The 25,826-nt window shown below is 38.0% G+C and overlaps 2 protein-coding genes across 5 annotated transcripts in view; both read left to right on the forward strand.

The window, feature by feature from the left end:
- Positions 1-17,752, forward strand: part of LOC124303603 (putative fatty acyl-CoA reductase CG5065) — a 41,855-nt gene extending 24,103 nt beyond the window's left edge. Inside the window, exons 1-7 of one of the 3 annotated variants that reach the window (XM_046761021.1) lie at positions 8,341-8,913; positions 13,302-13,649; positions 14,270-14,523; positions 14,663-14,992; positions 15,116-15,373; positions 15,760-15,900; positions 17,679-17,752. In XM_046761021.1, coding sequence (XP_046616977.1) covers positions 8,716-8,913; positions 13,302-13,649; positions 14,270-14,523; positions 14,663-14,992; positions 15,116-15,373; positions 15,760-15,895 — 1,524 coding nt within the window. In that variant the 5' untranslated portion in view covers positions 8,341-8,715 and the 3' untranslated portion in view covers positions 15,896-15,900; positions 17,679-17,752. Of the gene's footprint in view, positions 1-8,340; positions 8,914-13,301; positions 13,650-14,269; positions 14,524-14,662; positions 14,993-15,115; positions 15,374-15,759; positions 15,966-17,678 lie in introns of those variants that run through there. The other 2 variants (XM_046761020.1, XM_046761022.1) reach the window with 2 other exon arrangements.
- Positions 17,753-19,304: 1,552 nt separating this feature from the next.
- Positions 19,305-24,926, forward strand: LOC124303599 (putative fatty acyl-CoA reductase CG8306). Of its 2 annotated transcripts, XM_046761013.1 has the most exons (7): positions 19,308-19,776; positions 20,434-20,685; positions 21,112-21,361; positions 22,550-22,742; positions 22,878-23,117; positions 23,633-23,890; positions 24,108-24,926. In XM_046761013.1, the coding sequence occupies exons 1-7, from the start codon at positions 19,582-19,584 to the stop codon at positions 24,244-24,246; spliced, it is 1,527 nt and encodes a 508-aa protein (XP_046616969.1). In that variant the 5' UTR covers positions 19,308-19,581; the 3' UTR covers positions 24,247-24,926. The 2 variants fall into 2 exon arrangements, with proteins under 2 accessions (XP_046616970.1, XP_046616969.1); XM_046761014.1 differs by lacking the exon at positions 23,633-23,890 and having other exon boundaries at positions 19,305-19,776.
- The last annotated feature ends 900 nt before the right edge of the window (positions 24,927-25,826 follow it).

Consider the following 25,826-nt stretch of genomic DNA (forward strand, 5'->3'; position numbering starts at 1 on the left):
ACTTCAATCGCCTCTAAGTCGAAAGCCATTGCTTTCAAAAAAAATTGTCAAGTGTAATATTAGTCTTATTTTTTTGTAAGAAATCCGTGAGTGTCCGATGGTCCCCGCATACCGAATCACCCTGCATATGTACGCATTGGGTCATTATATGCGAGCGTAATATTTCAACAAACAAATAGGTAAGAGCAAACAAAAGCATGCAAGTAGCTTGCTCTAATCACAGGTGAACTATCGTCTACGCGCGCATAAATGTAATATAATAACGAGACGCGTTATTCGCAATGACGTCTGCGATTCGCTACTTAGAGCTCATCAATAATTACAAAGCTTTTAACAAAACAGTTACAGCCTGAAACTATAAATATATAACGCATTTCACCATCCAAAAAGAGATAATTTATTTCCGGAGTAACCCAGCACCGCATCTAAGTTAGTCGAATTATAAGTGTAAATTTATGTTTCTGTGAATTGTCCGGTGCGCAAAATTGCACCTTTTAATATATCGTGACAAATATTTGCCAGGGTATTGAGCTTGTGTCACCTGACCATCGTCACCGTATAGAAATTTTTCCGACCGCGTCATAATAACACGTCGTGGAATTGTCCTTGTGAAGTATTATTGGATGCTGTCGTGGGATAAAATTTTTCGTGCGAGTAATACACGGCAGCATTTGTACTCCGCAGGTTCGCTAATTGCCTTGCGGATATTCTTTCATTAGTATCGTACTTACTCTGTTTACCCTGCGATATAGCAGCGTGGCATTACGTAATCATGGCATCTTTTTGCACGCAGGAGCAAAATCCAACGCACAGCCGAGGTCCTCAATCCCGTCATAAAATTTTCCAATCAATGCGGTGCCGTCTGCCATACTTAACATAACACACGACACGCTTAGGCAACCTTCCGCTTCGAGTCACCTCCTGGCACCCTCCTCTCCACGCGGTATCCATTCGATTTTTGCGAAACTCGAGTACTATCTAATAGTAGGTACGTAGCGGCGGAGCTTGCCAACTTGGGCGAAACTACGGAGCAGTTGTCATCCAGCGGCAGGACGTTTTCCCATGAAAATCCACGAGCTGCTGCCCGTCATCGAACTACATCATGTAGGGAGTTTTCTGTGAAAGGTCCCGACGCGAACGACGTTTCGCCGGAAAATAGACAACCGTTGTTACATCTTGGGTACTTGCTGGGTGTGAGATGTAACTTCGGTTGCCTGTCTGCCGGCGAATCCAGCGTTGCCAACCCTGAGGCAATTTCTTTAGATCTAGAGTCGATTTGAACAAAAAAGAAAAGTTGTTTTCTTATTAAGAAATATTGTCGGTTGGGCCGGAATGTAAAGAAAATCTGAAGATCTGTGAAGAAATCTCAAGACTGTGAAATCTCTAAGTATGATCTGTGAAATCGGAACAACAGATTAAAAATCAACCAGTTGTGAGGTTCCTGAGAATTACTGAACAAATATGCACCAATCAGATAGTTTCTTCAATTTTCAAACGCAGTTATTTGACAAGTTGGTGGTCCTAAATATTAAAAATAAAAACATGTTATACAAGTACCTAAAAGTTCCTGATATCTTTATACTTACAATTCAGATTGCAGGATATAAATCTTTCTCTGTTACTTCGTTCGATGATTATCATTATGTATTGCTAGGAAAATTGTCCTTGTTATAAAGCGAACAAAATAAGTATATTATGTGTTCCCGTATTTATTGAGTTTCAATACCGTCGAACATGACTCTTGAAAATGAGAAATATGAAGAATTATTGTGGTGCGATCTAAATAGAAAATCTAAAGAATTGTTTTGGCGCCATTAAAAGAAATATTCGTCTGATAGGTTGGCAATGCCGGGCGAAATATTGTAGTTCGTGCCGGTACCCTCCACCGAAAACTTCCGGTATACATATACATAAATATCTGTAACCATCCAGCCATCCGCAAGAACATTTCTACAATCTAAAACCTTTTTTATTTAAATTCGCCATGATTCCGCAACTGTACATTATAAGAAAATTCAATTTTTTACTACGCACTTTTGTAACACAAAGTATCGTCGCAGCCTTGGACTTCTAATTATTATTCTAGAGAATGCAATCCTGAATGCACGTTTGTCGGGTGTAGTTAAGGGGACCTTGCGGTCTAGCGGGTGAAAGTTTGACTGCTTTTCCAAATTTTTTTTTTTTAATGTAAGAAATGAACAGTGTTATTTAAATTTTATAGGTATGTTTTATTACTTATAAATTTTACGAAATTGGAAATTGAAAAAAAAAAAAAATTTTTATTATGTTAAAAATGGTGCTGAAGTCGTCCCTTCGAAAAAAGTTGACCTTGCTGCTGTTAATCGATTTGGTTCTCCACTTATCTGAAATCAAAAAATTAAAAATGACCGTTAATTATTATGAGTATATCTATCGCTGGAACTAAAATGGAAAAAAAAAAATGGCAAAATGGTGTATTGTCAAAATTAGAAGTCGGAAAACAGCCTGATTTTAACAATGTTTTGCTTATAAGAAAATTATAAATATTTAATGTAAAATTTTCGTTTTAGTCCCTGCGATAGCTGCCAGTGTACTTAATAACGTATTTTAATTTGAGATGAATCGGTCGAGTAGCTTTTTTTAATTGATCAACATAAGACAGAAAAAAGTAGTTTCGAGATAAACGCGTTTAAAATTTAAAATAAGTATTTTCTCAAAAAAATTTGATTTAAACGTGTACTTACATTAATCTGCAATTCCAGCACCATACAATATCCCATCAGTCTTCTCATACTCTTCTCTCATATTTTCACTACAACTCAGGTAGTAGCTGCTTTTCTACGAACAATGGAACCATTTACTGAGCGGACCGACCCTTCTACTTACTTTCGCGCCGACCTTCAATGGGCTGTAAAACTTGAAATACTGTGAATATCATTACCACATTTTCACAGTATATTCTTAAGATACAATACTTTCGAAATATTGAAAAAAAAAATCGATTGTTTGAAAATTCTAGACCGCAAGGTCCCCTTGTATGCACACGGAATGCAGCTGCGAATAATTTGCCTAATCGCCAACTGAGAACTATATGCTTAATCGAGACCTGATGACATCTCAACTGATTACTGGGCTCTGACGTGCGGGTTTTTCATTTAAAAAAATAACCTTGTAATGGATTTATATACTCAACTTGACACCCATGAATGCCTCTTAAATCGACATTTGCATCGCAGCATTCAAACTTGTTTTTACGCAGTCGAAAGATTTCCATAACACATTTCGACCATTTCGCTCTGGGTGCGCGCAGCCTCATGGATGTCAACGACTATTCGGGCTCACAATATATTTTTTACATTTATTTGCTATAATTTCTCGTCATTCAACGTGTAATATAAGACGAAGATTTATTGGCAATTTTATGGGCACAACAAATTGCGTTGGGACGTTTTATACCTCTGCTCCATTATTTCTTCCCGAATTTGTTATAAATGCATAATTTGACAGTTGCATCAAGCTTGCAAGTTTTTCAGACATTACCATCGTTCAATTCTCTGTTTTGTCGTCGATAAATGGCTTGGAAAAACAATTGAAAAATTAGCGACATACTATTTTTGATAACCAATTATTTTTTTGCCGGGGTTTGCAGATTATTAGGGGCCATTCAAGTATTAGATAACGCTAAAACAGGGGAAGGCCATTCAGCGAAACGTTATCAAATGTTACCTTATAGCAATAGGCTTTCCAGACAAGCGTTAGCTGACATGGAAAATTCTAACTGCGTGCTCAAAGCCAACACGCCTTGAAAATAGTAAAAAATTTTCTTTAAAAAACAGTGTTAATAATGCATGAATCGCTCAGTAATAACATCTTAGCAAATGTAATGCTTATTGCATGTATTTAAGAAAAAAAACCATGTATAACATATTTAATGCGCAATAAATAGTGGATTCATGTTTTACTGAACATGTTAATGTGTATTAATAATTAATAAACAAGAAAACGTTACTAATCGTTATCACTAAGGGGGCGGGGGGGGGGGATTTGTAATAAATGCCTTAGCTAACACTTGAATGGCCCCTAATATACAAGGACTAATGATACTGTGCGATTGTATTTTTATATAATGGTAATTCAAATTCACGAGAATAATCGTGAATTTTATTTCGCTATAAAATTCTTGCTCGAGTAAATTATATTGCTGTACAAATGCAGAGATGTGTTCGAAAATTGATGTGGTGGTAGCCAGTATGTATAGCTACAGGTTAATTTGCCGTTTTTACCCAATGGCACAGTCGCGAAAGCGTAATCCTGCATTCGAGATCAATAGAGTTATTTAATACGGTGGTCCGATCATTTTATAATTATTGCTCTTTCGGCTATGGTTCTCGAGGCGTAAAAGGCCTTGTTTAATTGTAAGTACGTTCGTCAACTTGCAGTATATATTTATATTCTGGCTATAATTTAAAATCCTGGACGAATGAACGTCTTTCTACTTGAATGAGTGCAGTGTTAATCGTCGAACCACCTTCTACGCGTTATGTGACTAATGCTTCCTTCTGTCTATAATAAGTCGACGCGGCAATCGACTGTAATTAGTATGATAAATGACCGCACGAGTGCGCGAAAAACACGTATGTGCCTGAATCGTGATTTGGTACAATTCCATTCTATCGATCAATTAATCAAAAATTGTTTTCAAAATTCATCGTATCCTTTTAGTTCGTTGCTGCAGCCGCGATGATGGTGATGACGAAATTTCGTACATCACACGCTCACTTCCGTTTTAACCGACTTTATGTATTGGTTTTGATTAAGAAAGTAGTCAGGTGACGTAACGGTCACCGAATGAAATCTACATATATCTCATCGTCTACAATAATCGTGTTGCGTGTATATAATATAAGGTTGCCAAAGGTTTGGCGTGATGTACTTTTTCTAGCATGTGAGTCTCTGCGAGTCCTTCGAAACAAGATTTACCTACTTTTTATACACACGGAATGTAATTAGGTGATGGAACTTCGATTGTCACGCAGGAAACACCGAAAAGTAAATTCACTTGCTTTCATTATTTATTACTTTTCGGGGTAAGCATTTTTCTGTCGTTTCACTCTAATATTTATTCTACAATATTCTTGCGCGTTATTGAAATTTGAATGCATTTGGGACGTTTGTCACAAATTTTGCGTAAATTGAAACCATTTGACCAATTTCGGCGTGCGGGAGAGTCTGACTACTGCCTTAAATGTAGAAGACGACCGCCACTTGGTTTCGTTTGTATCGTATTAGGTTCTGAGTTGAAGAAGGTCTTTCGTATTCGGTTTGTTTGATTCTTTCGTTAATTAATTTATTTTCAATGCTATGGACGAGAGGGCGAAAACATCGTGTTCTAAGTATAGTGAAAATATACCATTCGACGTGTACAGAGAATTTATGTATTCATCGCGTATTTGTTGAATATCGTTTCGAAATGTATGCGTACAAAAGTCAGTGTGTGATACGTGTAAAAAGCGATTAGATAAAGGAAAGAAAGGGAAGTGAAAGAGAGGAACGTTAACTCGGAGTATAAATTATTGTTTTCGTAATTTGTTAAATATCATATCAGCTGGTGCGATCCTTTTCCGCGGTTCGGTCATCGCCCATAATCATGCCGACTGTCGTGCTGTTTTTCTTTGCCGTAACCGGATTGGATGAGGTATATTTTATAAAACTTCATACACGCGCTAGGCTGCAGTTACGCAACCGAAGAAAATTTCTTACGCAATTTTATACATCACACTTTCTATTGATATAATATTTCGTTATGAAAACAAATAAAGTGCCAAGCAATAACGTACGCGCAGATTTCGAAAAATTTATTATTCCTCTCGTTTATAATGTTATACATTTCCCTTTTCAGTACAAACATGTAATATTTTACATTCAATTATCTGCATTGAATCTGTAAAGTCATACGATTATTTTACACAAGTTTTGCAACAGGTCGAATAATCATTTCACTCGTTGTATTATGTTCACGTATAATGTACGTATTATCGCTACAGCAAGCACATTCGATTTGCAAGTAACGTACTGTTATTATAAATTTGCTACAATTACAAAACACGCGTTACGTAAGTAATTCGCTGCGCAAGCTGCACTGTAATCGTGTTAATGACAATTTATTCACTAACCGAAATAAACTGAACAGAAATTTTCTTAGAATCAATTACTGCACCGTGCTAATTAATTGCAAGTGTGCTAATTCTGATTCAAATGTTGATTTTACGAATTATTTGCGTTTTGACCTTCGTTCTTGCGAGTGACGAGATTTTTTAGTAATCAACATTCGTCAATAATACCATGTCGACACTCCTTTACCATTTAATAGCGGTCAAGAATGGCGACAAAAAAAAAAAGAAAGAAAAGTACCAAGTTCCTTCCGCTCACCGAGATCTCACTTCGAAATAAATGATGATGATAACATTGAAAATTCTCAAGTTCATCGTGTTCCAGTGCCCCGTCTAATTTTGGCATTGAAAAAAAGCCTCGAAATCCGACGAGTGCATATTAATCACAAGCTTTCAATAACATCGTTATTGCTGCTCGTTAAGCCGCAATGGCGTCGATTCCGCCCGAAGGGATTCTCTAGCAACGGCTGGCCTTCGTGATTTAGGTATCATTGTCGAGTTGTTGAAGCATGAAAAATTTGCACGTCGTTTAACTGAATATTGAACTCTTTATACCCGGCTATATTGTATAACGTTACACGTATTACGTACCTACATAGATAGGTATGCGTGCGCGTCGCTCAGGATACGTTAATACAACATATTTTCATTATATTGCACACATCGCCACGCTCTTGTAGTCAATAGGCGAAAGTCTCGCGACCGGTTCACTAGCCTTCTATAGAGGAGAGACTGTCAGACACCTCATAGCCTCGGGTTCTATGGTGTAAATCGTATCCCGCGATGCTCGTGCCCGCCTTCTATTACCGTCATGGAAGAAAAGAGAGCCGACGATAGTAACATTCAGTTTAATGTTTCATCAGGACTGTAGGGCGCTTGCCTTAATTTGTTGCTGGAAATCGCTTCGCTTTCGGTATTACAAGTTGCCGGACTTAGTTGCGCCGTTTCGAATCCGTATAAGTTGTTATTATTCTACAGCTTTACGAAAATTTTCCGACACCTTCCAAAGTTCACCGGAACGAAAACGTCACCAGTACTCAAACAGACGATAAGATGAGCCAATGTTTGTCGGTCAATGCTGCGCACCTCCTCAGTTCCCAGTAAAATTGTCACGGACTGTTCTGTCCGCAGCTGGTTCTTGAAATTTTTCGATTCGAAACAGCTTTGATTGCAAGTGAAAGCGTTGATAACGTTATATTTGTCTATAAATTGCAACATTGTCACAGACAAAGCTACTTTCCTCGGTAAAGTCGCCATTGGAAGTTTCGCGATAACGGGACCTTCATGAGTCAGAATTTACCTGCGTCTTGTGGGGACTTGCGGGAGTCGACGGGATTTGGGACCGAATGGTTTTAATTTTTACTCTATAATAAACATAAGCTTGTAATATCACGGCACGTATAACGATGAACCTTACTTGGCTTTTTACCGTGCCACCACCCTTCAATTACTTTCGTCTTAAGCGGTTGAAGAAATTTTTTTTCTCCAACGATACCACCGACCGTCTTCGAATCGGTCGATTCCAAGTGAAAGTTGATCGAAGGTTGACGTAGCTTGTTTATAATCAGGCGAGACAAATATCGTGGTGAGGTGTACTTGAGCAACATCCGGTTGTTCGCTTTTGATCCGTCAATTTCGTTACTCGATAGTAAAAATATGAAGAAAAAGTAAATTATAGTACGTATGAACTTCCGAGTAAATTTCACGGCAGCTGGAGTCACACCGAGTTGTATAAGTACAATTATCCAGAATGGTGCAGAACCAGGTTCTCAATTTTAATCTGCGGTGTGAATGTCCTAGCTGTATTACCACGCGTTTTAAGTCTGCTGATGCGAGAATTACGTGGCCTAAATTGCCAGCGCAATTAAAGGATCCGGGAAAAAGGGGTCACACGTATATACGTATATATATATGTATATATACGTGTGTGCGGATGGTAAACGGAACGCGTCAGTAAGACGATGACTTTGGTATTCGTAATATCGTAAAATTGCTCCGTGCTGTTGTTGGCACGGTGCAAATAATGATTTCGAGAGTTATTTCCTCGCCTCTTGGAAACTAGGTAAATCTTTGAAATTTGCGGAGCGTTGCTAGGAGTCGACGCTAGTTTGTATCCGTGTACGCAGCTGCCTAGGCCTATTCATAGAGGCAAGCGAGGGAGAGCGTGAAACCCGTTGGTGGACTCGGAGGCACCATTTCCTTGGGTCAGAGAGCCGAAAGTCAGAGGGGAAGAGTGAGAGATAGATACAGTTACCTGCCTCGGGGAAACATACATACGCCGGTGTTGCGTGCGGATTGGTGGATATCAGATGACGAGAAATTCAGTGCCAATTTGGCAAGTTTGGGGCCTTAACGCGTCGAAATCGTCAGAGCCGTTGCCGTACGTGCATCGGAATTTGCTGACGGCGATGCATTTGGAAACGTGTCACAATGTCGCGGTGAGCGATAGGCGGTAAGAAAGAGAGAATCACTTTCAAAGACCGCGTTACGAGAGCAAGTTATGCGCTAGTAAGTGCCAAGGCTCGAAGCTTCTTGTGTATCACCTAGAAGACAGTGCACCGCCAACATGAGACATCCGGCTTCGCTGAAGGAGCTCGTATCCGATAGTACGATATTTTTGACCGGTGCGACCGGGTTCGTTGGCGGCGTTTTGCTGGAGCGTATCCTGACCGCCGCATCGCCGCCGAGGAGGGTCTGCCTCCTGGTGAGGAGTCGGCGTGGAACCGACCCTCGGGATCGTGTCAAGGACATTTTTTCATCGCAGGTAAGTTTTTCTCCACCCACGCATTCGCCCACGTGCATGGACGCACCTCGTAGCCGAACTCGTCGTAGGTATAGTGCGGAGGTTTCGCAAGTGCCCACAACATCTCCGGGAAGCGTAAAAGTCATGGCCACGGCCGCACGGCTCCGTCTGCCGACGCGGAGAGAAAAAAGTCGTTGAATCAACCGAGTCGATTTAGTCGGTGAAAATATTGTTGCGTAAGTAATGTAACGTAGTTGACGTAACAAATTCTGTCAAGTCAAATCAACCGGACGAGTTACTTGAGAACTATGCGGTTGATTTGATTGAGAACTTGACAGTTTCAAACAATGTTTTGTTGCGTCGATTCAACGATCCGGTCGAAGAAAGGGATACTTGCGATCGAATGCGTGCAATTGCTTCGACTAAATATTTTTTTGTCGTCAAAGAATTGGGTATTTCGCGGAGTCAAATTTTACCCTCTCGAATCAACCCCTGCGCGTGATTTAGTAAAGAAACTGATTTCGTCAAACTAAATGATTTTTATCCTTTCCGTTCGAATTTATATACATTGTTGAATACGTGCACTGAGAGAAATTTTTAGTTCCGGTTACCGCTTAGTCCTCAACTATTTTCATTTTTTACCACAATTGAAAAATATAGTTCTAGGTAGAAAATGAAAATTAGTTATGTAGCTGTTATCAGAAAATCTAGTATCCGTTACTATTCTTTCTCATTATGATTAATGCTACTATATTTTCTTGTGACTGTTGCGAAAGCTTAATGCTTGTGCAACAATAAATTGATGTTAAGACCTTATTTAACTCAAAGAGCAGAGTAAACCTCACAAACTGATTTTGCGTTAGAATTACCAAAAAAAGGATCGACATTAGCGCAAAATGGTTACGCGTACCTCGTTTTTCGTAATTCAGACGATATTCGAACAGTTTTTCTAACGATACCTGTTTTAGTGAATTTTTCTAGTTACTATGACAAATGAAATTTTTCTCAGCATGTGATTGAATGAACTAAATGAGCCTTCCGTCAGGAACTTTTGACGATTGGAAGAAACAAACTAAGTTTCTCAGTCTAAAAAAATCTACGTCTTGTAGACACCATTTTTTTTCGTTTATCCGTGTGAATAATTATAATTCGAATAACTGCAAATACTTTTGTTGAATCAAATGTATCCATTAGGCGAAACAAGAAGAAAATTATTTCCATGGAAATAGGCCAATGAATCTCTATCTACAATCACGAATAGGCGATTAAATTTAGCTGCGATTTTTACAACTGAATATTCAGTTCTGTTAACTCCGATTCTTTGAAACCAACAGAATATGATCAGTGCATTGACCAAACATTTGCTGGATGAAAAAGTAGGATATTCAGATTAACAAAATGAATTTCATGTTGACTATACCTATAAACACAGGTCGTTCAACTTAACATTTCGTCGACTGTACATCCTCGTCCTTGTATTAAATAGTAATTTACTCAACAGACCTATTTTTCGTTTACCATTTACTTTGCCGGCCGTGATCGTCGCATTCGGTTGATCGAAACATTTTTTTCTTCCTCTTCTTTTTTGTTTTGAGTCAACGACTTTTTTCTCTCCGTGTAGTCGCATCTTCCTCCCAAACATTATCTTACCGGATACATATCGGGTGATCTTTGTAACCATGATCAGCAAGGCTGCACACTTTCCATGCTGAAATTATACCCCCGCTTATGCCGTAGATGTAATATCCGAGGTTGCCTTCGGACGTAACACACCTTCCAGAAACAAAAGACAATATATCTGTTATACCTACAGTTTTTACGCGTCCTTAGCCGTTTTCAATCCCGCTCAATGGCACTTCCGTACCCTATCTCCTGACATACGTCGTAACCTACACGTCTAGTAGACACAGACAGAAGGTGCTTTTGTACAAGGGCAGTGCAATGGCCTTCGTCCAACTGACCTACTCGAGCAAAGGCCTGACTGGCAGTTCAGGGCTAAACTGGTCCACCGCTCCGGTAGGAAAAATCCATTTTTTTAACTTTTTATTCTTTCTTCCGTCAACGGTCGGCTACGATTTCGGCAATTTGCCTTCCCATTAGAGAAATGTTGATGAGATTACTGATTCGAAAATTAGCTAACCTCGCGCGACTTTCTCCACTCCTATACCGTTATTCGCTCGTTGTCGCTTCATGCACATTATGTATACGGACGTATGTACGTACCGTATAATAAATATACTTTCAAATGCGGGTTTTTGATTGGTTTGAGAGAGATGTTACGTGTTCGTTGGTATAGACGGCTTGCTGCAGTCTACATCCTTTGACAAACAGCGCCAATAGCTCCTGTCCTCGCACTGTACAATTGGCGTAAATATGATTGAACAATTGAAGCATCCGGTGAAATTTTTTCCACCATTCAATTTACGTGTTTAGATTTTTATTAGAAAGCATCCAGTTCCCGTCCTTTCGCGTGTCGCATGCATGATACCGTGGTCTGTGTACCCTGGTGAAAATGATTTCTATGATTTTCTACGAATTATTAGAGAAATTGTTAACATTTGGTAGAATTTTTCAGAAAAATTGTTTTCACAGAGTATTGTAAATATGCGTAGCTGCTCATAAAAATTTGTGTTTTTTCAGTAAAAAGTTTACAAGACAATACAATTCCTAATGAAAATTAACAATTCTTTATGAAACACTATGCGTATTTACAACTTTGTACCAAATAATACGAAATGTTCCAATTTCCGCAGATATTCTGAGTAGTAAAAATTTTTGCAAAACTGCAGTTCCGGTTTGAGATCATGTTGCACCCCGTTTTTTACGACCGATTCGATCTTGATCATTGTAGTTTTTTGCAACACTGTGACAACCGCAGATCACTGTACCAAAACTGTGTCGCCACTCCAACGTCTCTCTTTCTTTCGAGAAAGTACACGAACCTTATTTATATTGGGTTGAATGACTCTCCCAACCACGCTAATTGTTCTTTTACCGAACTTTGATTATACTCGGTGGAATATCTACGCGATCGAGTTATGCTCAACTCAAATTGATTCATTAACTGATAAATCTTTTAGGGAAGTTGATCTAACAATCGAACGCTTACGCTTACATGTAAAGAGACAGCCATAGTCGCAAAGCGATAACGATGTGACAAAGTACTTGTAATTCTGTCACTTCAATCATGCTCTCAACCATAAAGACTCACGGCGGCACACGCGGATGCGAATATAAAAGGTCCGTTAAACGCAGCTTATCGATGCTCACGACAGAACACATAAATCAATCGTACTTGGCGAGCGGTTAGTTCCTCGAGACAAATGCGGATTACCTTCTTAAAATTTTGTAATTTCTTTCACGGATTTACTATAGGAGTATTATGGATGCAAAAAAAGTGCTCAATCTCGTAGAGAAATGTCAATACTCAGCGTTAATGGATTACGTGACCTTTGCAACGAGCCTCGAAAAAGTATGTAAGCTGTTGCAGATTTACATAATAATTATATGAAGGCACAGAATCAGTTCTGTCGAAAGGTAATCAGATAAAAAAAAAAATTGCCTCTAGGTGATCAATATGCATTGATGTCTCTTTCTATTACGAAAACAAGGTGCTGACTAAATAATGACGTAGCACTTCTTCACGATTACGTATAACTTTGCCTGGCAGGTGTTGCATGAGATTTTTTCTACGGTGTAAGAGTGATATTGAGGCAATTGTCAAATTCAGATAATTAGTTCTTCAGTATTCGGTACAGATCATTATTTATTTTTAAAAAATTTTTTAAATTCTTATTTTTATACTTTTGATTATATAGTGGAAACTCCTGGTAATGACGACCTGTCGCAGAAGTTTGCGAATCGTTATTTGCATGAGTAAACACTGATTGCTATTACGCACACGTCAATATGGTCCAATTGCAACGGTTGTTGAATAAATTAAACTTTATACGGAAAGTGAAACTGCTCGGTATTACAAAACTATTAAACGCGTGCGAGAATGTGTCTAATCATCGTTTCGAGTTGGATTAAAATTGCGTGTTTATTGCTTGTTTTCAACTCTGCATATCGAGAAGCCTTTATTTAAATTGTCGAGGTTATCGAGCCTTGACACAGAATGGACGGTAGTGTTACCTGCAAGTTGGGTAAAAGCGATCCTGGGATGTTCACTGAACTCACCGAATGCCCACATCGCAATATCGGTTCCTACGATAACTCGTCCCAGGCACTTGCCTTGGCAAACATCGTCAACATGCAGGATACGTCAGATTCAAGGGCGAAATAAATTAAATACGTTTTCTTGATCGCGTCTACCGAGTTCGAACTTGTGCCTGATTGATGATTTCGGTGTTATTTATAAATTATTATATATTAGTGAAAATTTCCTCACGATTTTTTCTTGAATGCAGTTGTTCTCAGATGTTCAGCCCAGCAGATTGGATTTGGTGCAAGTGATGGAAGGTGACGTGGGTGAAGAGGGACTCGGACTTTCCGAAACTGATCGAAAACTTCTGGTGTCCGAGTGCACCTTGGTTTTCCACGCGGCGGCTTTCATCTCATTTGCAGCACGCCTGGACTTGGCAATCAGAATTAATCTCGAGGGTACCAGGCAAGTCCTGAACCTGGCCAAAGAAATGGCCAACTGCAAAGTCATGGTGTACGTTTCGACTGCCTATGCCAACTGCACCGTCAGGCACGCTGTTGTGGAAGAAAAGTTATATCCGACTCCGTGCGACCCGATAAAGTTTTTGGAAATGGTAGGTAGAACATAACGAGCAACGTTAGGGAGAATTGGCTTCGGTTAGATCGATGACAGTTCTATACTTTCGCGTACTTCTAATTGTAAGTAATTACCAGGATACTCGTGTTAAGCGGCTTGTTGAGACCCGATTTCGGTGGAGTGGAGCTTGCGTAAAGATTGCAAACATATATCGTGCCAGTAGTATTTGGATCACGTAAACATCAATGTGACATATTACGGACTCGCTAATGAATATTGGTGTTGTCACGAAATGCTAATGCGTATCTTTTGTAACGGCGGGACGGTTGTGAGATGATGTATTTAGTCACTGAAAGTAATTAAGATGAAGCATACGTTTTTTTTTAACTCGATGTTTGCTCGAGGGTTAACAACGTCGGGACAGAGTCACAGAGGTCTCATCCTCATTGGACAGAGTGTGATCCCAGTATGTATCTGCGTCAGAAGACACTCGAAACGCAATCAAGTCCAATATCAATATCAAACAAAGGCAACGCCACTGTCGTCATCCGTGAAGATAGCAAAACAAATCATTCGCAGTAATATTTTTCCACGATTCTTGAGGGGCTCAAGAGTCCACCGATGGCTAACGTTATGCAAATTTTACCCTCGATGCAGGTGAAAAATCTATCCGCTGAAGAGGTGCAGCAAAAAACCGCTGAACTGATAGGGGGTCATCCCAATACTTACACTTTCACGAAACAAATGGCTGAAGCCCTACTGGCAAAAGAACGTGGTCATTTGGCGCTGAGTATAGTGAGACCCAGCATCGTCCTGAATACTTGGAAGATACCGAAGAGAGGCTGGGTGGATAACGTGAACAACGGGGCCTGCGGATTTATAGCGGGAGTCAACAAGGGCATATTTCGCACGTAAGGATAACGATCACGATGATACAGATACGGTGCAGACTTTGAGTCGGTTGGACGTTTTTATTTTTTATTTTATTTTCTTCACTCGTTTCGTATTAAAAGTTCTAGTATTATTTCGATGAAAATCATTACATGCCAGAGTTCCGTCACGACCGGATGGTATCACCGATGTCATTCCCGCCGATATGGTCGTCTCTGTGATTCTGGCTTCCGCACTTCAAGCGGTCCGTGATCCAGAGACTCTGCATATTTATCACTGCACTTCCGGGACTGAGAATCCCGTGACTTGGGGAAGATACTGCAACGCGGTTGTCAAGGCAGCCCAGGATCACCCTTGCAAAAGGGTGCTCTGGTACCCCGAAGCCAAAACAAGACTGAGCGGATTCAGGAACTTCATTGTTATCTGGGTCTTCCAAATAATTCCTGCCTTATTCGTGGACACTTTTCTACTCCGCGGGCTGAAACCTACGTAAGTTATACATATCAACCTACAACTCAATACGATCAGAGCTTTGCTGAAATACGGAGATTTTTGTTTCAGCTGAAACGGCCAGAGTTAATGGTTAATGTGATTTGTGTTTATCATTTGCAGGCTATATGAATTGCAGCGAAAGTATGCCAGAGGCTGCAAATACACGGCGTACTTTACGATAAGGGAATGGCCCTTCGATACCGCAAAGGTATCGGCGCTCGCCTCGATATTGCCCGAAGAGGAACGAAGGGCATATCCCTTCGACCCTAAACTAATTAACTGGGATGATTATCTTGAGGGATGTGTCATTGGGATGAGGCAGTATTTCCATCGGGAACCGCAAAACACGACGGAAAGGGCGCGTCGTGAAATGCATAGGTAAAAATTGCGGACAGCGTAAACCAGGTTTCGTCTCGTTACGTTACTCGAAGGTTTGACGTAGGCTGTAAATAATCAATTAGGAATCAGTAGCTGCGGGCTACTCTGTCATTTTCGAAGTGTAACCGCGTAGGGTGTGTAAAAACGATACTTGTTTACCGTATCTTCAAAATTTCATCATCTGACCTACAGAACTAGTTTTATCGAAGGTCCCTTTGAAGGGTCTCCGAGTGATCTTGGAAAATGTTGAAATTGATCGTAACAATATTACGCAAGAGGTAATCGTGAGAGGTATGGTTTATGTGTGAACCTAATTCCTTTCTATTATAATTAGTTGCTTCAAGATTGTTGTAAAAGAGTTTAATATGACTTTTTCTCTGTTTCAGGTTGCGGATAATCGCTGCCGTCACTCCGTTTCTAAGTTTTTTCCTTCTTTGGGGAATTACTTCACTTTTTGTATGTTCTTCTTGGGTAGCTGCGTTCGTTGCTGGCTGTATCGTGCTTTTTTTGATTTGGGTTTAATAATGGTAATAGAGTTGGTTAAAAATAAAATGAGCATGACTTTCTCATTTCAGTATTTATATCGCAATGATAATTCACACGAAATCAATCATACGTTTATCTTTCTTGTGCAGATTACTCTTATAAGGCATGTATTTTTGTCATGTGAATGTCGTTGATTACACCGGCACACAAAAAAAAAAAGTTATTTGTACATTTGACCGGACCCACCTACAGACATGTAATTCGACCCGCTGAGTCCAAATTTGAAGTCCGTTTGGCCCAGTCACCCTCCAAATTTGAGTAAAATGCAAAAAACCCAAAAAAAAAGGCAAAAAATTGAGAAAAACTGCAATCACGGCGATGAAAAAATTTTTGTGGATTCGGATCAAGTATGATTTTCATGTATTTAAATTCACTGAATCTAAATCTGAACGTTCATTAGCCCGTTGAGCCGTCAAAGTTTGAAAGAATTGCGAAAAACAGAAAAAAATTGCATAAAATCATGATAAACCGAAACTTTCGGGATGAAAAAAATTTTTTGGACTCAGATTGAGTATGATTTTCATGTATTTTGATCCACTGAATCTGAACTGAAGTTTTTTTTTATCCCATTAACGTTTCAAAATTTAAAAAAATCTGAAAAAACCAAAAAAATTGGGAAAATTGCAGTTATAAATATAAGAAAAAATCTATAGATCTATTTCCAATTTTGTTGGTTTTTTGAGATTTTTTTAAATTTTGAAACGTTAATGGGACAAAAAAACTTCAGATTTAGATTCAGTGGAAAAAATACATGAAAATCATACTCAATCTGAATCCAAAAATTTTTTTTCATCTCGATAGTTTCGGTTTTTCATGATTTTATGCAATTTTTTTCGGTTTTTCGCAATTTTTCCAAACTTTGACGGCTCAACGGACTAATTAACGTTCAGATTTAGATTCAGTGAATTGAAATACATGAAAATCATACTTGATCCGAGTCCATAAAAATTTTGTCATCGCGGTGATTGCAGTTTCTCTCAATTTTTTTCTTTTTCTTTGGTTTTTTGCATTTTACTCAAATCTGGAGGGTGACCGGGCCAAACGGACTTTAAATTCGGATTTAGCGCGTCGAATTACATGTCCGTAGGTGGGTCCGGTCAAATGTACAAACAACTTTTTTTTTTTGTGTGCCGGTGTTATTATACGTAAGGCCATGCGCTGAATATCCAAATACAGAGTGAGGTTTTTTTTAGACAGTTAGGCATTACAGTTTACTTCCCTCTTGCTCGAAAAAACAGGGCCATTTTCATTATGTAATAGAAAATTATTATATCTGGTGTGCAGAAACTCTACTATTACTACTATTGTACATACTCTGTTTTCTGCAAATTTAAAAATATATATAGAAATAATCTAAACATTATTAATTCCTATTTATATTTTAAAACACCAGCGTAAAACTGTTCAAAATATTGATTAAAAGATTTCATTTTATCCGCAATAATTTTTACCAAAATTATTATAAATTTTCCCAAATACTCGTAGTATAAAAATATAATTGTTACGTGTACTTCATCGGAAATACGCACGAAACAATAACGTGCAGAGTGGTTCCGAAGTTATTCAAAGACAACTCACGGAATGAATCTTTAGTTAATCGTGAAATTCTCTTTCGTAAAATTCTCGAACCACGCTTCCCTTGCGGTGCCTTTCTTCCACTGAGCTTCAATCCGTCCAGGATTGTCAGGGCTGAGAATCTATAAAGAAATCTTCTACGTATTAATAATAGTTTCCATCCAAAAATATACCGTTTTTACAGCTTGGTACACGTCCTTTTGGAGGAAGTTCTGTCAGCGCTATGGACGATAGTTCTTCGGAGAAAGATTTTTTTGACTTAAAAAAAATAATTAATACCATTAAAGCTTCGGAGGACCTTTTCAAGCGTCAACGCTGGAATTGATCTTTTTCAAAAGAATTGTTTTAAGATATTTAGTAACTAGAGTGAGTTGGAAAGTTTTTTCAATAATTTTAATGTCCTTTTTCATACATTTCAATATACGATAGATTTCTTTTAATCAAAAATGAACGTTTTATTCGTCTTTCCGTTATTATTGGTAATAATACAATCCAAGATACGTTAAAATACGATTCACGATATTCAAATTCCGCGCCTTAACATCGGATTCCGGACGCGACATTTGAAACCTAATTGCATTATCGTGCCTATCATTAAAAATCTTTTTGGAACGGTTGGAAACGTCTTCTTTTCAACATATTTTTTTGGAAGATCATTATTCCAACAATCATCATCTCGTTTCTTGTCAAGGGGTATGGATTTTCTAAAATAATTCTGATAGTATTTCCGTTGAAAAAACTTGAAACGGCCATATGCGTTATGTTATATATCCAATTTTTAAAAAGCTCCTTTTCGCATTTTTGGCCAATAATCTGGTCTGATATTCAACAGGAGGATTCCCTTCATTCCTATTAATAATCAGTCCAAGTCTCATATCAGCTAAAAACTTTGAATTGACTAAAGAAACAACTTAATCTTGTGGATTCCTTTATTCATATTTTTAATATTTAGAGCTTTCCGAACAAATCTTTATCCCAAACAGAATCTAAAAATTTGACACCATCCTCGGCTCAGTTCGATAACTTTATTATCTGTGGAGACATCAACGCATTATGTCCTGGGCGGAACTTAATTAGTTAATCAGGACGGAAAATTTGTGCCTCACAACGGGGGCTAGTCGATTTCGACGTTATCGTATACCTATATCGCCAAATATCGAAATCCACGTATTTCTAACGCAAAAAAGATCTTAAGAGCCCCATTCTATGCGCAATTCTGAACAAAAATACTTCAACAAATTTTCATCTAACGCAGAAATAATGAAACGGCATAAATTCTACCAATTTACCGTCGCGATGTTATCTGTTCTCGCCCCCAGGAGTGAGAGGAGAAATTCAGCTTCCGCTCTCACATATACCGTAATAAAAGGCAATCTATGAATTGCATCCAAGAAAATGACTGAATCCTCTGTGCGTGATTACTAAAACGTCGAGTCAGTGAAATCTCACAGCACAAAATAATATGCAAAAAAAGCGGATATATTTTGTAATCGAAGTGCTTTTATTACAGCCTGGAGACTGACTATTTTTCCAATAATACTTCATGGCCGAGTAACCGCACGTCACACAAACGATTAAACATTTGATGAATATTACAGCGGATATACGCATATCGCAATCTCTGTTCATGGTCCGTGCATAAACTTAATACACAAGTTTTCAAAAAGACAGCAGTGGTTTTAAACAGGGTTTTTAAATACAAGCAGTTTTACGGCCGTTCTCATTCGCCAGGGTCGCCTCCGAGCAATTCCCCGCCACGCGCCATAGACACGAACGTCACGAACGAACCGCGTCTCTTCCCTAGCAGCAAGCGGTAGTCATTTTAGTGCTTTGGATTACCTACGGATGTTAGGTTCGCTCGCGAAGCCTCGTCGTCGCATCTCTGTTGTTTATGTTAATGGCGCGGAGAGAGTGGACACTTTTTACGCGTTGCCTGTAGCGTTTGTGGCGATCTGGGAGTAATAAGTAAATTGTCAAGTGCGCAACTACGACTTGTTCCACGAATCTCCGGCTCATAGGATCGTTCGAAGCGAGAGGGTTAAGGAACCAGCAAAGAAAATTCGAAAAATCGGAATAGAAGGACAGAGATGGCTTCATCACCGGTCACGGAATTTTATCGTGGCAAAACCCTGTTCATCACGGGTGGTACCGGTTTCCTCGGTATCTGTTTGATTGAGAAATTCCTGCGCTCCTGTCCAGATCTGAAAAATATTTATATCTTACTCAGGCCAAAGAAAGGAAAGAATATCGAAGAAAGGTTAGATGAGTTAACCAACAATCTGGTACGTTGTTGTCAACTTCATTATTCCTGTATAATAGAGCCTACTTTAACAGTTTCGGAACCGCCTCGGAATCCGTTTTCTCCCCTCACCTTTCAGCCGTCAGCTCTTACATTTTTTTCCTCTTTTCTTTTTCATGTCAAACCCGTTCACAAACCTGTTATGCCGACTATCATTTCTCGAACAGTCGCTCGGTTATCATTTACTTCGATTCCCGTTGTCTGAAGGTGCATTATCATCTTTTTTGACATGTAATTACTGTCTACACATTTCTCGTTTGTACTTATTTACCACATTTCAACCTACTTGTATTCATGATATATTACCGGTGTACGTAATATGTTTATGAAAGCAGATACCCCAATGTCTACGACTTTACGAGGTTGCTACAGTTTTAGTTGATTTGAAATGCGTATTCATTTTCGTTTCTTAAAAATCTCAGGCCTACATTATATAATAATAAAATTTATATGCCTTCTTCATCCCATTTTTGGAATAATGGCAAATATTATCTTTCCAATTTAGGTTTCTGTATAGTTTACTATCGCTTTAAAAATGAAATATTACTTATTATTGAACGAGTTTCTGAAATAAAAACGTCTTCTTCGACCTCAAATGTCTTGTACTTGATTACTAATATTTCTGTTGATTACTTTCAAGATATTTGAAACACTTAAGGAACAGGGTGGTTCCGATCTATTGAATAAGCTGATCCCAGTTGCTGGAGATGTTGGGGAAGATGGTTTGGGATTGAGTGCCTCTGATAGGCAAAGTCTGATTGATAATGTTCAGATCGTTGTCCATTCTGCAGCTACATTGGACTTTGAAGCAACCTTGAGGCCGACTGTGAACATTAATTTACTCGGTACACGCAGAGTTATTCAGCTATGCAGAGAAATCCATGATTTCAAGGTGAGCAACTTTTTTTAGATCTCTTAACCCTCTCTCATACACATAATTTTGCTATCATTCGCCAGATGCGTATACACATCAGTTTGAACATAATTAGTTTTATAATCGTTTTACAAATGTGGGCTGTGAAATCATAAATGTTATTCGAGACCTCGTTTCAACTTCTGTTCGTGAATATGTATAGATTGTCCATAGGTCTTTGAAATTGCCCATGGAAAGACTATTTACTGACCACTGACTATAGCTTTAGCTCTGAAGAAATAAGTAACTAATGAAGGATTAGATGTAAAATTGTATGATTCTTGTGAGCCATCAATGTTAATTGCTGTGGAATTATTTGCTACTTGTTTGTGATTGATTTGAATTCCAAATTTCAATAGAACGCACAGCATATTTTTAGGTACCCGTAATAAATATTAATTACAGGTACTCGTTCACGTGTCCAGTGCCTACGTAAATTCCGCCATCTCCGAACCAGTTGAAAAAGTCTATCCTGCACCTGCAGAGGTTGAAAAAATCATCAAAATGGTGAAGGATTTAGATGATAAGGAATTGGACATTGCCACACCTGGTATTCTGGGAAACCATGCAAATAGTTACACGTTTACAAAACATCTGGCTGAACACGAAGTTCTCAACGCATCTATATGCTCAGCCATCGTGAGACCATCCATGAGTTAGTTGAAATTCATTTTACTGCAATCTTTACAGGTTTATAAGGAATGAAAACCTGGTTTACCAAGGATTATGCAAAGTTTTAAGTGATTTAATGACACTACGCTATATAGGGCGTTACTGCAACGATAAAATACTATCAAACATTCGAAAGTTTAATCATACTCATAATATTTTGAAGAGTTCAAACTAGTTACACATTGCAGTTATTCTTAATTTTGTTTATTTTATGGTTAGCAGGTACTTTGATACGTTACTGCAACGTAACAGTAGGTTTGGAAATATTTTCTTATCATCTGCAAATTGGTTTTTTCCTAACAAAATCCTGATTGCGGCTTGGTAGTAAAAATGTGGATATCTGACAATGCGTGGAAAGAATTTTTAAGGGTGACAGCTTCTAATTATACAATACTAACTCAAATCTACAATTTCCACATACATCAACATGTTACTAGAAAGTGAAAGTCACTTTTTATTTATTTAGAAAATTTTTTCACTTTGCATTAAATCTTCATTCTTGGGCCTGTTAACTCCTAAAGAAACGAGTTCTGTTGGAAGCTAAACTTTGTTAGAGACCTCCTCTTGCAGAGTAGGTGTGCAGTACATTGTCAATAACAGAAAAGTGGGTGCAAAATCAACACTGTTAAAAGTGTTGGTATATGTATTGCGAATTTGAACTACAGCATGTTAAAATATAATTAGACACTCCTATTAGTGCAACAGCATCAGTATTTAAAATAACTTATTTACAATGAAATAGTTTTACAAACTTATGTTTTTATTCTGTGTTTCATCTGAAGTTTTAATTTATAAAAACAGACAGTGGAGTTGTTGATATGCATAAACTTACTTACCACTGATAAACACTCCACAATTTGTAAGATAGTAAATTATGCATTTGCTGCTCGGTTTATAGATACGTTTTTTCTTAATAACACAAAGTTTCTCATGCCTTGAGTACATAAGTATTCTGAAATTATTCATTTTCATGATTATTGCATCATACCTGAGCTGAGGATACTATTCCAAATTATTGACAAATTCTAACACCTCAAGCCTTGTCTAGAGTAATGAAAGAGAATTGAAGCATTTCTTGGATGATCCAGAGTCAAGCTGTTCAATGCACGATGAAATCAAAAAGATAACTTTGAGCAATGTAGATGAAGTTGACCTCCATTAAATATTACAGTAACTGCCGCGTGGAAGGAGCCAGTACCTGGATGGACGATATCCAAAAATGGTCCGCAAGGTTTTCTAATGGGAGCTAGTAAAGGTGTACTCAGACGACTGCCTGTTGCGTCAGCTCTGATTTATGACTACATTCCAGTCGATGTAGTAGTAAATAGTTTGATTGTTGCTGGATATAATGCGGACCGCGAACGGTAATTGTTGAGATTTTTGGATGGTGTCAGTGTTGCCTCAAGTCAAAGTTACCTTGTGATTGAATCGCTTTTCAGAAGAGTCAGTCATTCATACTTCTACCAATTAATCATATTGATTTTTTTTTCATGTCACAGTGAAGCTGGATTGAAGGTTTACCATTGTACGTCGAGTACCTGCAATCCCTTCAAATGGGAAAAGGTTGAAAGCCACATTAATACTTATCTTCATCGTTACCCTCTGCGTAGCGCCGTGTGGTACCCGTACCTTAAGCTTCTGCCTTCGTTGTTACTGTTCAGAATCTCTGCAATTTTTGTCCACATGATTCCGGCATATATTCTCGATACAGTTACACGTGTGTTTGGTGGACGGCCCATGTAAGTTTGTGCTCATGTTACGCTCTAAATTCTTTCACTATTGTATAGTCAAACTCTACTGTTAGAATATAACATTCTTTCTCCTACATTATATATATGGGGTATTTAACACCAAATCGACGAGGGTATGACCTTGAACCTCTTGGATTTGCTCTGCAATTTTTTATATTGTTCCGACTCTAAAATGCATGTTTTCAAAAATCATAAGTAAAACTGAGGAGAAATTCCAGTATATTAAGAGTTGGAACAACAATTGTTAACCAAATCCAAGATGTGGGGAGTCAGACCCTGGTTGATTGGGCACGGAAAGCCCCATATATATCTACCTGTATAATATTACCGAAATACTTAGGTATTCAGTTGTGCATTCAAAGCTCAATATTCAAAAACTTTATTTTTTCTTTATCGAGGAGATAACAGTAATAATAATGAATGGTTTTAATTTGGTTTGAAACCACAAAAAAAAAAAAAAATGAATAAATAAATAAATAAACTTGGAATACGATATTTCACAGATTGGTACGTCTACACACAAATGTTAACAAATCATTGAGTCGTCTAGAGAAATTCATTTTTACCGAGTGGAAATTCAGTAATGCTCGGCTTCTTGAATTAAATGCAACTCTATCAACAGTCGACAAGGATAAATTTATTTTGGACATTAGATCGTTAAAATGGGAAGATTATTTTAATGATCTGGTACAAGGAGTTAGGAGGTACCTGAGTAACGAAAGTCCAAAAAATCTGGGAAAAGCTCGTTCAAAAGATAAAGTGTATGTATAAACTAGATTCTGGTAAATCTTTTCATTCTTTCTATTTCTACTTTTTCGGTGTCTAAGGAGGTAAATTATGCGGTGATTTGTCCTTGAAAGTGACTTAATACAATTTTCTATTAGACATCACTCTTTCAGAATGCATGTGATGAATTTATTACAATATTTAATATATATTAGGAGGCAGTTAACAAATTTGGTATCCTTATGATTTCAGATTACTGGTCGCACATTTGGTTCTACAAGCTGGACTAATGGGTCTGGTTTGGTGGATCTTCAAATTCTTGTTAGCCTCAACTTGGACAAAAACAGGATTGGTTGTTCCCTTGGCATACATGATCTTCAGTTTATTATAAATATCTAAATATTTTTACGTCAAATATTATATTGCATTCGTCCTAGGTGCTTTGAGCGCTGTGAGCGCCACTTTCTATAGCATTTTATACGTGATGTATATATATAGATATATGCTGAAAGCGCGTAAGCGCCGAAGTCGAACGCATCCATAATAATTAAGTCAACTAAGTTTGAATGGAATATGGGAAATAGTTTAAGCAATATCATCGCCTATTCGAAGGTAATATTAGAGGAAGTTGAAGGTAATATTGGAGGAAAAGATATTTTGATAATTGGTGAGAAATCGTATTTTTAAGATTGCGAATAATTTTGAGTGGCTGCAGAAACTGTATATGTAGTTAGAATTAAGCTAAAAACGGTAAAGCAATTAGCGACATTCTTATATCTGATGAGGTTTTTGAAATTTCACTTCATATCCAACCAGATCATTTTATTGAGATCTTTTATTTTACAAATGTACACAATTTGATAATTTGCATCAACTGGTCTTTCACTCGAAGTCGACTCGTTATGTTTTGAGTAATTGAATCTCTATCTTTTCACGGCATTTGAAATGAACTTATTAAGTGTTATACTGTTGTTATTATTGTTACTATTAATCCCATAAGAGTTGGAGTGGGATATCTTTTTATATTCGTTTAGGTACACAAATACAAAGATATGCTTTGATAAAAGCCTACGATCGAGTTATTCTTTAAATAAGGAAGCTGCATAGATCATCATTTGCAGTCTTTCTCTCTTTTAATTAGTTCTCCGTGACGAAGTACTTTTGTCGAGTTTCATACAGCGACGGATTCTATTTTGCAATCTATCAACTTTAATCTCAAATATTTCTACCATTCAAGTGTGAACTTGTTTTAACAATCATATTCAGTTATTCATATTACATGTAAATGCGAATGCTACTATATCGCCTTTTTAAAATAATATATCCATGGATGGATGGATTCCAGTCAGATAAGGTAGATATGCCAGATAGATTCAAAGCGTCTGTCTCGGGGGGGTAGACTTAACAAAGGCTCGCGGAATATATACTTGACAATAGTTTGTATGCAATCTGCGTCTAAAATCAAAAAAAAAAAAGGTTATCGTTATTTTCTGAACGCCACTTTTTGCAATATCATGGTATTGCACCTGGCTGATTATGGTAAAAATGAATTTTGCACCTCTCGGGTTATCAATGAAAAAGTAAGTTAATGTCACCACGGAGCAAATGGAGAAGAACGACGTGTTTTGGAAAAAATGGACAATCGTGTGAATTATATAGGTAACCGGGTAGGTAGGTGGTCGTTTCGGGATCCGCCGTTTATGCATGTGCGTGCAAGTATCTTTCTTCAACGTATCATGGTCAAAATAATTCAATGAACATCCTTCAACGTTAGTGGAAATCCCATTGACAGGGACAAATTAGGCGCTATCTAGACTATCTGTAGGAACTCTAATGCCTTCAATATTTGGATTGAAAATTCAGGATTAACTGCTAACTGCGATGGTTATTGTGCTTTGCCTTACCCACTACTTTTGGGGTGGTAAGTAAGGATCGGTTACCAACATGCGTTTACAAAAATCTGTTTCGTGC

The sequence above is a fragment of the Neodiprion virginianus genome, chromosome 4 (genome assembly GCF_021901495.1).
Source record: "Neodiprion virginianus isolate iyNeoVirg1 chromosome 4, iyNeoVirg1.1, whole genome shotgun sequence".
Taxonomy (NCBI): Eukaryota; Metazoa; Arthropoda; class Insecta; order Hymenoptera; family Diprionidae; genus Neodiprion; species Neodiprion virginianus.

Excerpts from the sequence above, each read along its gene's own strand:
- LOC124303599 (XM_046761013.1), top strand. The coding sequence starts at position 19,582 with ATGGCTTCATCACCGGTCACGGAATTTTATCGTGGCAAAACCCTGTTC. Across the intron at positions 21,362-22,549 it reads CATCGTGAGACCATCCATGA|TAACTGCCGCGTGGAAGGAG; the intron begins GTTAGTTGAAAT and ends TAAATATTACAG. Across the intron at positions 23,118-23,632 it reads GTGTTTGGTGGACGGCCCAT|ATTGGTACGTCTACACACAA; the intron begins GTAAGTTTGTGC and ends GATATTTCACAG.